A 12041-nucleotide genomic window follows, 5' to 3' on the forward strand; every position below is an offset into this window, starting at 1 on the left:
GCCAACACCACGCACGCCCGGCCGCCTTTGTCTCCCGCCAGTGCTGATGTATACACCGCACCAGATACCAATTTAAGGGCTAATCGACCTAGGAGGAGGCGCAGGACCGGTCCAAATGTTCGCAACTCTTACCGGTCGTGAGTGGGAATTGAACTAGGGTGGGCGGGTTCGTAGCGCACTGTTCTACACACAACACAGGGGGACACCACGTACACCACGTCTAACAGGGACGTTAAGGTGAGGAGCGGGGAGCCTCACCAGGTGAGCGGAGCCGATGAACACTGTGGTGCAGCCCTTGCTGGGGTGCGTGGGCTTCAGGCTCCTGCCCGCCTTGATCTCCGCCAGCAGGTCCGAGTTGTCCCCATTGGGTGAGAGCATGTTGAACGACTTGACGCCTTTACGGAGACACACACACACAACACACAACGACAACAACAGCCACCATTCGCCACGGCGCTTGTGCCAGGCCAGGTGCACTCCGGGGTCAGGTGAAGTGTCGAGAGCTTGCTGCTGGTAGGTCACGGGACAGACCCAGGTGCCAAGAGTTGACTGAGATGACTTGCAGATGCACACACACACACAAGACAATGATCCCCCGTATAACCTTAACAGACCGTTGGGGCAAGTGCTGTTAGCGTGCACCTATGCAGGCCAGCATGGTTCACGAGGGGGTGGGTGGCCAACACCCCAGTAGCGATGTTTACACAACGCACCAAATACTTGAGTCGACCTAGGGGAGGCCCAGGGCCAGTTCAGATAATCGTCACTGGTGTTGGCCATGAGCGGGAATCGGACGCTGGTAGCGCATCGCGCTAACCACTGCGCCACCCCTCTCCACATACATGTGAACGCACACATACAATCACACACGTGTATATAGTCTGGATATGAATTACATTGACAAGCCGGTGAGAGACAATTAAGGTCGATGTCTCCATCTCTGGGGAGACTTGGGATAGAATAATAACGAATATGCTGTATAGAATATATCTCAGCAGAGCATAACATAGATGCTTGTGACAACCATTGAAATTGAGAAAGTAAATATATTATATAAGCAAAATAAATATGTCCAACAATCTCGATAGCGATACAACCTTACAGTTAGATATTTCACACAAATAATGTGTCAGTGTTCTCCAATGGATCAGTGTACTTACATAACGCTACCACTTCGCGAGCCAACATTCATAATTATTCCATTCAGGGCAGACACAACAACCGCCATTCACGGCCAAGTCGCGGTGACGTCACTACAGAGATCGTGCCAGGCTATGTGCACTTTTACACACACAAACAGGCGGTCGGGGCAAGTTTTCTGAGCGGGCACCTATAAAGTTTGCCACGACGCACGACGGGGGTGAGCGGCCAACACCAGGCCTGGCTGCCTTTGTCTCCCCAGTGCTAATGTTTAAACATTGCACCAGGTGCTCATTGGGCAGGGTCAGGCCTAGGGGAGGCATGGAACCCGTTTGGATATCCGGCACTGATGTTTGCCATGGTTAGGAATTGAACTCGGGTTTACTGGGTTTGTAGTGCGGGTGTGCTCATCGCTACACGACAGCTCCCCAAACGTAAACACTACAAATTGACAGATGAGAGGTCAAAATATCAGTCAATTATGGCCAACATTAGTAAAAGTACACACTCAACTGCAGTATATCATTCAAATAAAGTAATGTTGGAATGTAGTGCAATATTCCGTGATTTTAGTATCGAACAATACGTCTTTAACGTCAGCGACACGTTAATCTAAGAAAAATAATCTTACACAATCCCACCACCTCGCGTGAGCACATCGGTGAGCTCTGGTAACAATGACAATTATTTTGTATGCAAAGAGGAAAAAAAGCTGCAAATATTTAAACGGCGTTTCGATAAAACTTTTAGGTTTTTACCGCTTTGTTTAATGAACATGAAAGCAGCATCTCTGATGTCCAAGTTTAAGCAATGATTACGCGCCACGTAATCTCTCCACGGGGTGGAATTTAAATCGTTTGCACGTTACCACCGTAAACCCCCGACCAAACACACACCGGCGACATTACAACTTTACAACGCATCCGCGAATCGCGCTGTCGGGAGAAATTAGCCACGGAATGCACACACACGTTCATTAAAAAGGACGACAAACCGCACGGAGAACAGCCCCCTGCATTTATCGCGTTGACGTTGACAACGACGCTGAACCGCGCCGTCTAGGGGCGCCGCGATGGCGAGGGAGATTTTATCTCCCTCGCAGGAGGTCGTGGGTTCGATCCCGGACCCTGACGATGCCTGTCGTCTATTTGGAGGCCACGCGTGTTCTCTCGCTATCCCCGTGGTGGTCGCGTGGATCAAATGAACACGCTGCTATCAACTCCTGCATGTGACGACGACGACGACGACGATGATAGAAGCCACTTCGATGAGCTAGTATGTGTTGCCAGGTCGCCTATGAAAAAAAGAGTCAACAGCTCAAAGGGCTTTCTCTCGTGAATAAAGCAGCTGAGTTTTGGCTTTAAAACGCAAACGCTACGCGCCGACAAAACTATAAGCGGCGTCCCTCCGCAGAAACGGAACCCGACAGCTCCACACGGGGGAAGCCGGCACGACGACCGCGACTGTCCGACGCGACGACTTAGAGCTGGCTCGCGGAGCGAAACGTCGGACAACGGTGCCGAACAACGCGTGGCACGGCCCCCCCCCCCAAACAAAAGGGCGGGGGGGGGGGGGTGAGCCGTACGGCACAGCAGCAGTAAGAACGCCCACGCGGTAAAAACCACAGGAACTAAAAATTCACGGACTCAACAACAACAACAACAAACACCTCCGCCGCTGATCCCGTCGTGGAACGAGCGGCGAGGACGACGACGCCCGGCAGCGTTGGGGACAGCGAGGGGCGGCGGCGAGCGGCGCGAGGAGAGGACGCACCTTCACCGAGGAGGCATTTGCGGCGAAGAAGACGCCGGGGAGCTGGCGGGCGGGCGGGCCGGAGGGTCCGTGCGGGCGCGCTAATCGGATTAAGTGCGCGCCAAGTGGACTCGGCCACTTGGGTGAGCGCTCTCCACGTTAACAGCACTTCAGCGTCGCTCCCCTGCCGGCCTCAAAAAACCGCGGCGCTGCTGTGAAGCGCTTTCATTTGGTTTTTGTTTTGTTCAAGAGCAATTGTGTGGTGAAAGTTTTTTTTGCAAACAATACAGAGGCCGAAAGCAGATCCGCGGTGCGCGTGTGTTGCATCACATTGGTCTGCAACTGTCAGGTTACCTACAGCGCTCATCTCCCGAGGGCGAAGAAAGGAGGACCGCCTGCTGTTGTTATCGCACGTTTAATAACAATGCCAGGCCGTGCGTATGGTTTTACATACTCTGGCTGCAAGGTGTGAAGTTTGTAAACAAGACCTGTGGGTATTGGATGCGGGTCAAATTTCTCTTTTAAAAAATACATTTGAGGAATTACCCATTGAGTGTTGGTGGTAATGTTCGTATGTCGAACTTATTTGGTACCCTACATAGCCAACCGTGCTAATCAATAACGGGCAATTCCTCAAATTCATTGTATATTTATTCGCCATGTCATCGCGTATGCACACACGCGCGGACAGACAGCGTGCGTTTGCTTTAATTGTTACGCCGCTAATCGTTCCACCCTCAATAGTGACGCGTGTGGTTTTCTGCCCACGGTTCCATCGTGCCCGCGAGACGGGAGAGAAATGCTCAACGAGTTTTAAAATCTCCTTCACCTGTCAGCGTTGCCAACGTAGATGGCAGCACAATAAATCCCACGTGTGTGTATCGACTCAGCCAAGAGCACCTAGGTGCGAGCTTCGCCGTCGAAACGAAATATACCGCCCTAGAGGCAGCCTCCGGTGAAAGCAAACCCTCGTACTTAGAATCCCTCGGAAGTTCCTCATTTAACTCTCTCGGTGCCAGCTGTCGGGAGCTGCGGATGCACTCCGAGTGTAAGAAACTACACTCGGCCTCGAGCGCGAGCTCGGCGGGCGCCTGTCTACAAGCGGGGAGTGCTGGGCCGCTGGCTCCTGTGTAGCCGGTAACGACTTAAACACTGTCACAAGAAATACAACCAAATCCTGTTTAGGGGCTTAGGCTGCGCGCAATCCATCGCTCAAGTGGGCCATTGATCACTTAAGTCTGCACGTGGTGGCAGCAGCGGTGGTGGCGGCGGTGGTGGCGGTGGTAGTGGCGGTAGTGGTGGCGGTGGTAGTGGCGGTAGTGGTGGCGGTGGCAGTGGCGGTAGTGGTGGCGGCAGTGGTGGCTGTGGTAGCGGCGGTGGTGGCGGTAGTGGCGGTGGTGGTGGTGGCGGTGGTGGCAGTGGTGGCGGCGGTGGTGGTGGTGGCTGTGGTGGCAGTGGTGGCGGCGGTGGTGGCAGCCCCGAGCGTAATGCCGTCGGGCACAGTGCAAAGCCTCACTCCGGGGGGGGGGGGGGGGGGAGAAAAGCCCTGACGTGTTTCAAAATTATGGTTGTGAGAACAATTGAAAGTCGTGCAGGCAGTCGCTTTAATCCAATGTCGTTAATTGACGAAATGCGTTTTGTGAAGAGGGTGTTTCTTGTAGTTACGTGGCAGCATCGTCAAAGGTCGGTGTGTGTGCCACTGCGCACTGGGGGGTTCATTGTCACGGCGACTGTCACGTTGTCCTTTTGCGTAGAGGTGCAAGAGAAAGCCGTTGTCTTGGTCGTTTACTAATTTAATAATAGGGGGTTTCCCCTTTGTTCTGGCAACAAAACTGAAATCTTTTTACGAGGAATCATGTGTGCATTAACCACAATACTTCTGGTCAAAATGCAAAGAAAAACACACTCTGATAATATATGCATTGTCCTTGAAACTGATTGGTCCACACCAAAAGGCGCCTTTTGGCGTCCTCTGGTCTAGCACCAATTGAGACGAGGCTCAAAAGAAAGCCGTCTCACATTGAGAGCTCTACAGACTCAAGTAGAGACCCACAGACTCACATTGAGACGTCTACAGACTCATGTAGAGACCCACAGACTCACATTGAGAGGTCTACAGACTCACGTAGAGACCCACAGACTCACATTGAGACGTCTACAAACTCACGTAGAGACCCACAGACTCACTTTGAGACGTCTACAGACTCACGTAGAGACCCACAGACTCACATTGAGAGGTCTACAGACTCATGTAGAGACCCACAGACTCACATTGAGAGGTCTGCAGACTCATGTAGATACCCACAGACTCACATTGTGAGGTCGACAGACTCACGTAGAGACCCACAGACTCACATTGAGAGGTCGACAGACTCACGTTGAGACCCACAGACTCACAGTGAGAGGTCCACAGACTCACGTAGAGGCCCACAGACTCACATTGAGACGTCGACAGACTCTCGTAGAGACCCACAGACTCACGTAGAGACCCACAGACTCACGTTGAGAGGTCGACAGACTCACATAGAGACCCACAGACTCACATTGAGACGTCTACAGACTCACGTAGAGACCCACAGACTCACATTGAGACGTCTACAGACTCACGTAGAGACCCACAGACTCACATTGAGAGGTCGACAGACTCATGTAGAGACCCACAGACTCACAGTGAGAGGTCTACAGACTCACGTAGAGACCCACAGACTCACATTGAGACGTCCACAGACTCACGTAGAGACCCACAGACTCACATTGAGACGTCCACAAACTCACGTAGAGACTCACAGACTCACATTGAGAGGTCTACAGACTCACGTAGAGACCCACAGACTCACATTGAGACGTCTACAGACTCATGTAGAGACCCACAGACTCACATTGAGAGGTCGACAGACTCACGTTGAGACCCACAGACTCACAGTGAGAGGTCCACAGACTCACGTAGAGGCCCACAGACTCACATTGAGACGTCGACAGACTCTCGTAGAGACCCACAGACTCACGTAGAGACCCACAGACTCACGTTGAGAGGTCGACAGACTCACATGGAGACCCACAGACTCACATTGAGACGTCTACAGACTCACGTAGAGACCCACAGACTCACATTGAGACGTCTACAGACTCACGTAGAGACCCACAGACTCACATTGAGAGGTCGACAGACTCATGTAGAGACCCACAGACTCACAGTGAGAGGTCTACAGACTCACGTAGAGACCCACAGACTCACATTGAGACGTCCACAGACTCACGTAGAGACCCACAGACTCACATTGAGACGTCCACAAACTCACGTAGAGACTCACAGACTCACATTGAGAGGTCTACAGACTCACGTAGAGACCCACAGACTCACATTGAGACGTCTACAGACTCATGTAGAGACCCACAGACTCACATTGAGACGTCTACAGACTCACGTAGAGACCCACAGACTCACATTGAGAGGTCGACAGACTCATGTAGAGACCCACAGACTCACATTGAAAGGTCGACAGACTCATGTAGAGACCCACAGACTCACATTGAGAGGTCTAGACACACGTAGAGACCCACAGACTCACATTGAGACGTATACAGACTCACGTAGAGACCCAAAGACTCACATTGAGACGTCTACAGACTCACGTAGAGACCCACAGACTCACATTGAGAGGTCGACAGACTCACGTAGAGACCCACAGACTCACAGTGAGAGGTCCACAGACTCACGTAGAGACGCATAGTCTCACATTGAGAGGTCTACAGACTCATGTAGAGACCCACAGACTCACATTGAGATGTCTACAGACTCACGTAGAGACCCACAGACTCACATTGAGAGGTCTACAGACTCACGTAGAGACCCACAGACTCACACTGAGACGTCTACAGACTCACGTAGAGACCCACAGACTCACACTGAGACGTCTACAGACTCACGTAGAGACCCACAGACTCACATTGAGAGGTCGACAGACACACGTAGAGACTCACAGACTCACATTGCATTAAGAGGCCGCGACGCGAGTCGACAGCGCGTTACGCCGCACCACATTCATCACCACGTTCTGGTGACATCCGAACCCATCAACAGCTCCGACACAAAGAAGCCGCGGCACGGTGGGGCACGGGCGCCCCGTCAACCGTGGGAGCCGCCAGGAGCCACGGGAGCCCCTGGGAGCCGTGAGCGCGGCACGGCGCAAGCGCCACGCGGCGGCGGCGGCGTTCGACTTACTTCTCATTCCTCGCTCGTCCAACAGGGGATGAACCGTCACAAGCCGCCGTGCGCCCACATTTACGGGCGACGGGCGGGCGTGCGCGCACAAGGGAAAAAGGTGAAGATAAAAGTAACAACGGTGAGAGCGAACGGAGCGTGCGCAGCGCGGCAAATCTTGTCTGGGGAGGGGGGCGGTGGTGGCGAGCGAGGCCAGATCGGCACGGAGGCGGCGGTGGGCGGGCGGGCGAGCCGGTGAGAAGGACGGACGGACGGACGGGGGAGAGGGAGACAGGGGGAGAGGCGGCGGCGTTGGCCGAAGGAACAATAGGACGTGCCGTCGGCAGCAACGCGATTAAAAAATGATTAGCGCCAAAGGATGAGCGAGGGAAACGAAGCCGGGGAAACAGGAGCCCGGGCGTGGAGCGGGCGGCGGATTTCGCGAGGTGGACGGATGGACGAGGAGGGACGGAGCGGCAAGGGGAGGCGGGGAAGGGATGAAGAAGCTCGCGGAACGAAAGCCGCGGCGCCGTCTTCTCTGTGGCCAACGCGCGCAGAGGCGGACGCACGCAACGCATTCGGACGCACAGAAGGAGCAAGGTCATCGCGTTGGGATCGCAGACTGTTGGGGCATTTGCGAGCGTCCATCGCAAGTGCAGCCATGTCCTCTCGCACGCGCAAGCACTCCCTCACGGGCGTTCGGTTAATTCACTATTAAAAGATGTGACGTTAGACTTCCGTGAAAGTAGCTTCGACTCGTTTTGTGGGACGAGGCAAGAGAGAGACTGTTGCGGCAAGTGCTGCTAGTGAGCAGCACCTACGAAGGCCGCACACAAGGGGCCGTGGGTAGTCAACACCTGGCCCGGCCGTTGATGTCGACCCAAGGCTGATGCTGTACACACCGCACGAGGCACTCATTTGAGGTCCAATCGACGTAAGGTCGCCAGGTTTGTAGCGCAGTGCGCTAACCGCTGCATTGCTACTCCAACAACAATAACAACTGCAAATCATCACTAAGTGGCGGTGATGTCACCACGGTGCTCATGCCATGTCAGGTGCACACACACACGTGTCTACAAAGTGACGATATTCCTCATTGTTCTTCATAACGCTCGCACGCCTTATTAAGAGACCTACGGCGCGATAATTTGTCCGGGCGCGAGTGCAAATTTGTCTTGATCACGTTATTACGGAGTCGTCGCTGGAAACGGGATTCTAAACGCCGCTAAATATTCTTGGGGGAGCAATGAATTATTGAGCGGACGCGACGGGGCTGGCCTGCATGCATTGTTAATGCGCGAGGTTTCATTACAGAGAGAATCAAAACACGCACGCCGGTGGGTGGGTGGGGGGGCTGGGGCACGTGCCCTCTTGTGGTTTATCTCCGGAGATGCTTTATTATATCGCTCACGGGGACGCGTGGTTTATCTCTCGAGCGGCGAGCGGAGGGATCTGTAGCGGGCCCTCGCGTTCGCCAAGGTGAAAAGGCGTTGGGCCATCATGGGCCGGCGGTGGAAATTCCACATTCTTATGACGAGGGCCATTCCATCCATATGGAGACGATACTTTACCATGCTGCTCAGTGAAGTTTTGTGAAGTGGGGGGATGGGTTGGGGGGGGGGGTGGTGGAGGGGCCCCGGATTGGTTTGGATGTCGCTCGCCCCCAGTGCGAGCTGCGGCCGGGGAATCAAACTCAGGTTAACGGTTTCGTAGAGCCGCCGCGCGAACCGCTGTGCCACCGATCCACTCGTCTCACTGGGCACGCAAAAGGTCCCCAAGCAGCTCCAGTGATGTTACAAAACGAGACTACAGACGCACGAGACGCGGTCCCACGTCAATCACAACGCGGTTTGCTCCCCTCGGTTTCGCCAGGTGAGAGAGGGAGCCCCTTGCGAGCTTCGGTCGTGGAAAAAGCAGATCGGCTGAAAAAGGATCTGGCCTGAAACTTTGGGCCACGTCACAGTGACACAATGTCCTTCTCCGGCAAGGTCGGAGAGAGCCGTTAACAGCCCTTGGATGGAAGCTGCCGAGTTTCTGGATTTCCCCTGTTTATTTTCTTTGAATTGTATTGCAAGAGTGTTATCGACGATTCATAATCGAATTTATTTGACACCACTTTATGATCTGACCTATTTTGTGTTGTCAAGACCCTCCACCACCCAACATAGCCAAAACAATGAAATCGTCACGTGTAGAAGCGTTTAACGCGCCAATTATTACAATCTGAGCGTGCAGCGAATGGGTCTCGATGTAAGCGCTCTCTACGTGGTTCTCTGCGCAGGTTCATGGGTCATTGGTGAAAGCGGCCTGAGACCATCAACTCGCCGCACTTGGGAACCCGGTGAAGATTCCAGGGCGGCCGGATCCTAGCGGTGCCGAGCCAGCCGACCGCCCGCACGTTCCCAAAACCGTTTAAACCCAACAAGCACGCGCCCAACGCACAAAACAGTGGACGGGGGCACCGGGTGGGAGTCGACGGGCCGCTACCACCACCACTACTCACTGGAGGCGGCGGAGGGCGGCCGCGAGTGGTCGCCGTCGCTGTACCGCGGCAGCTCGCCGGGGAGGGGCAGCGGCGGCGGGGGCGGAGGCGCGGGCGGCGCGGGCGGCGGGGGCGGCGGTGCTGGGGGGCCCTCCTCGTCCTCGGCGGGGAGGGGCTCCGGCACCGGCGACGACGGCGGCTCCGGCTCCGGCATCTCCGACTCGGGCGTCTCCGCCTCGCCCGAGTGGTCCTGGCGGGGAGGGAGGGCGAGGAGAGAGAGAGACGCCGTCACCGCCGCGGGGTTTCACCGTGCGGCACGGCGACGGAATGGGCGCGGAGACCGCAATTGATCTCTACGCGGGCGATACACGTGCGTCGAATAGCGGGAGCCAACATCGATCGTTTACGTCCTGAGCAGGTTAGGCGATGGGCGTCGAACCTGTGCGTGACCGGAGAGTTAGAAGGAGACGGAGTGAGCAACTTTGTTCGAAACGCGGTCGCTGGGAACAGGCCCAAGGGCCCAAAATGTCAACGTTTGGGATGTGTCAAAGTTCTAAAAGAGTTTACAGGTTTCTTGAATTGAGTTATAAGAGATGGGTAAAGGCGATGATTGGAGTAGGGAGTTCCAAAGTGGAGCAGTGCAAGAGAAAAGAAAGAAGTGAGCTGCCCGGCAGTGCAGTGGACAAACCAAGGAGGTGGTATTCATGTCTGGACAACATATTGGGATGGTTTGCGTCCCTAGGACAGAAGAAGTGTGGCACGGCACTGCAAATGTGAAATAAGGATGGAGTGAAAAAATCTGCAAAAATGAGAGGATTTTTATTTCTAAATAATGCAAACTAGACAGTACAAACGTGGCACAGAATAATAATCCTGGGTTGAATCATCGACCCGAACGGTGACAATCCATCAAACGGCTACAGAGATGAGTCATCACGACAGGCCTCGGCTGACGTCTTGGGCAAAGGCCCTTCGTGAGGGCACAGCGACGAGGCAGCCGAGGGATGGACCGACTTGTAGTTTGAGATTAGCATTGCATAATACCGATACGTTTCAATGAAAATTACTAATTAACAGTTTGTAATCAAAAAATGAGCAGCTCTACATTAGTAGCCAATGTGTATCAAACAAACCCTAAAAATTAATATAAAAATCAAGACTAAGATAGCACCCACAGACCAACATTAGACCCCACAAGATTACCTATTAACCACAAACAACCATTGGGATATTTTTACTGACATAGGAGCCACCACAAAGCCCATAGACTTACAGAGGTCGCGTCGACTGATGTGTGTGGTTTGAAGCCAGGCCTCAGAGCGTGGCTCCGCCAGACGGAAATAAAACAAGCTGGGCTCTGTTCACACGGAGCGCGTGTGGTTGGTAAATGAACGTGGCGCCCGAATTAAATGATAGGAGCTGAGCGTGGTGGAGGCAGAGAGTGCAAAACGTGGGGGGGACACGCGGGCGTGCTAAGGTGACTCGGTGCTGCTTTAACAAGGGGCTCGCCGATAATAAATCTGATTTATCATCGTCGCCGCCGCCGCCGCCACTATCGCCGTCAGCACTTCTCGCCGCCCGCCACCGCCGTTCAGCCGGCCGAGATTTAAGAGGTCACGACGCGAACGCCTTTCACGCCGCGCGGGGATGGCGAGCGCGAGTCACCATCATTCACGGGCTCACGCGACGGGGCGCCACTCGTACACGGCGTGCCCGAGAGGCAGCTCGTCCCTCCCCATGCCCCCCTGCCCTTGCCTATGCCGCTGGCCCTGCCCTTTGCCTTGGCCCTGCCCCTTGCCTTGGCGGCAGAAGTGTGGCAACAGCGTTGTCACAAACAGCGCAACGAGAGGGCTCGAGAAGCAGGTGGCTCCATCACGCCCGGCAGTCAAAGCGCTGTGATCATCGCTGCGCCCGCCCGCCCGCCCGCTCGCCCTCAATCAATATTGGCCTTTCTCCAGGGGGCGCCTGTTTACCGTCTCAAGGTCTAGGCTGCATGTGAGTCAGGAAGCGCGTCCGCTCATTTTAAAGGGACATCCGCCAGAGTGGAAGCTGGCTCTTTGAACGCAACGTTAAGTTGGTAGTTCGGGCCTGACTTGTGCCCGGGTAGCAGGGTGTGCGGATGAGTCATTCAGCACTTTGTAAGACTTCTCAACAAGCCGACCTCGAAATTCAGCATACAACACACAGAAAGGCGGTTGTCCTCCTGGGTAGCCACTGCCAGGACATTTCAATGTACGGCTTTCCCGCTTTTTCCTTGCCTCGAGACTGCTTCATTTGTGCCTTCTCCACACCCTCAGCTACGCGGACCGTCGGCGGGCGTTCGTCCCTACGGCACTCCGCAAATCCGTCGGCTTCAAACTCCATAATAAGGTCCCAGAATGCCGCTGCCAGGCTCCTCGGCCGCACCACTAATCGATGGCGGCTTTCTCCCCCAACACTCCGATCCCTCCGCTGGCTCCCCGAGTT

At 54.6% G+C, this 12041-nt stretch overlaps 1 protein-coding gene across 1 annotated transcript in view; it reads right to left on the bottom strand.

Moving 5' to 3' along the window:
* The window catches only part of ESPN (espin), a 65034-nt gene that overhangs the window by 14651 nt on the left and 38342 nt on the right, over positions 1-12041 (bottom strand). Inside the window, exons 14-17 of the mRNA XM_078873426.1 lie at positions 11834-11872; positions 11264-11373; positions 9597-9825; positions 259-395 (exon numbers count right to left, since the gene is read on the bottom strand). Coding sequence (XP_078729552.1) covers positions 259-395; positions 9597-9825; positions 11264-11373; positions 11834-11872 — 515 coding nt within the window. The remainder of the gene's footprint in view (positions 1-258; positions 396-9596; positions 9826-11263; positions 11374-11833; positions 11873-12041) is intronic.

This window comes from Lampetra fluviatilis, chromosome 36 (assembly GCF_964198595.1).
Source record: "Lampetra fluviatilis chromosome 36, kcLamFluv1.1, whole genome shotgun sequence".
Taxonomy (NCBI): domain Eukaryota; kingdom Metazoa; phylum Chordata; class Hyperoartia; order Petromyzontiformes; family Petromyzontidae; genus Lampetra; species Lampetra fluviatilis.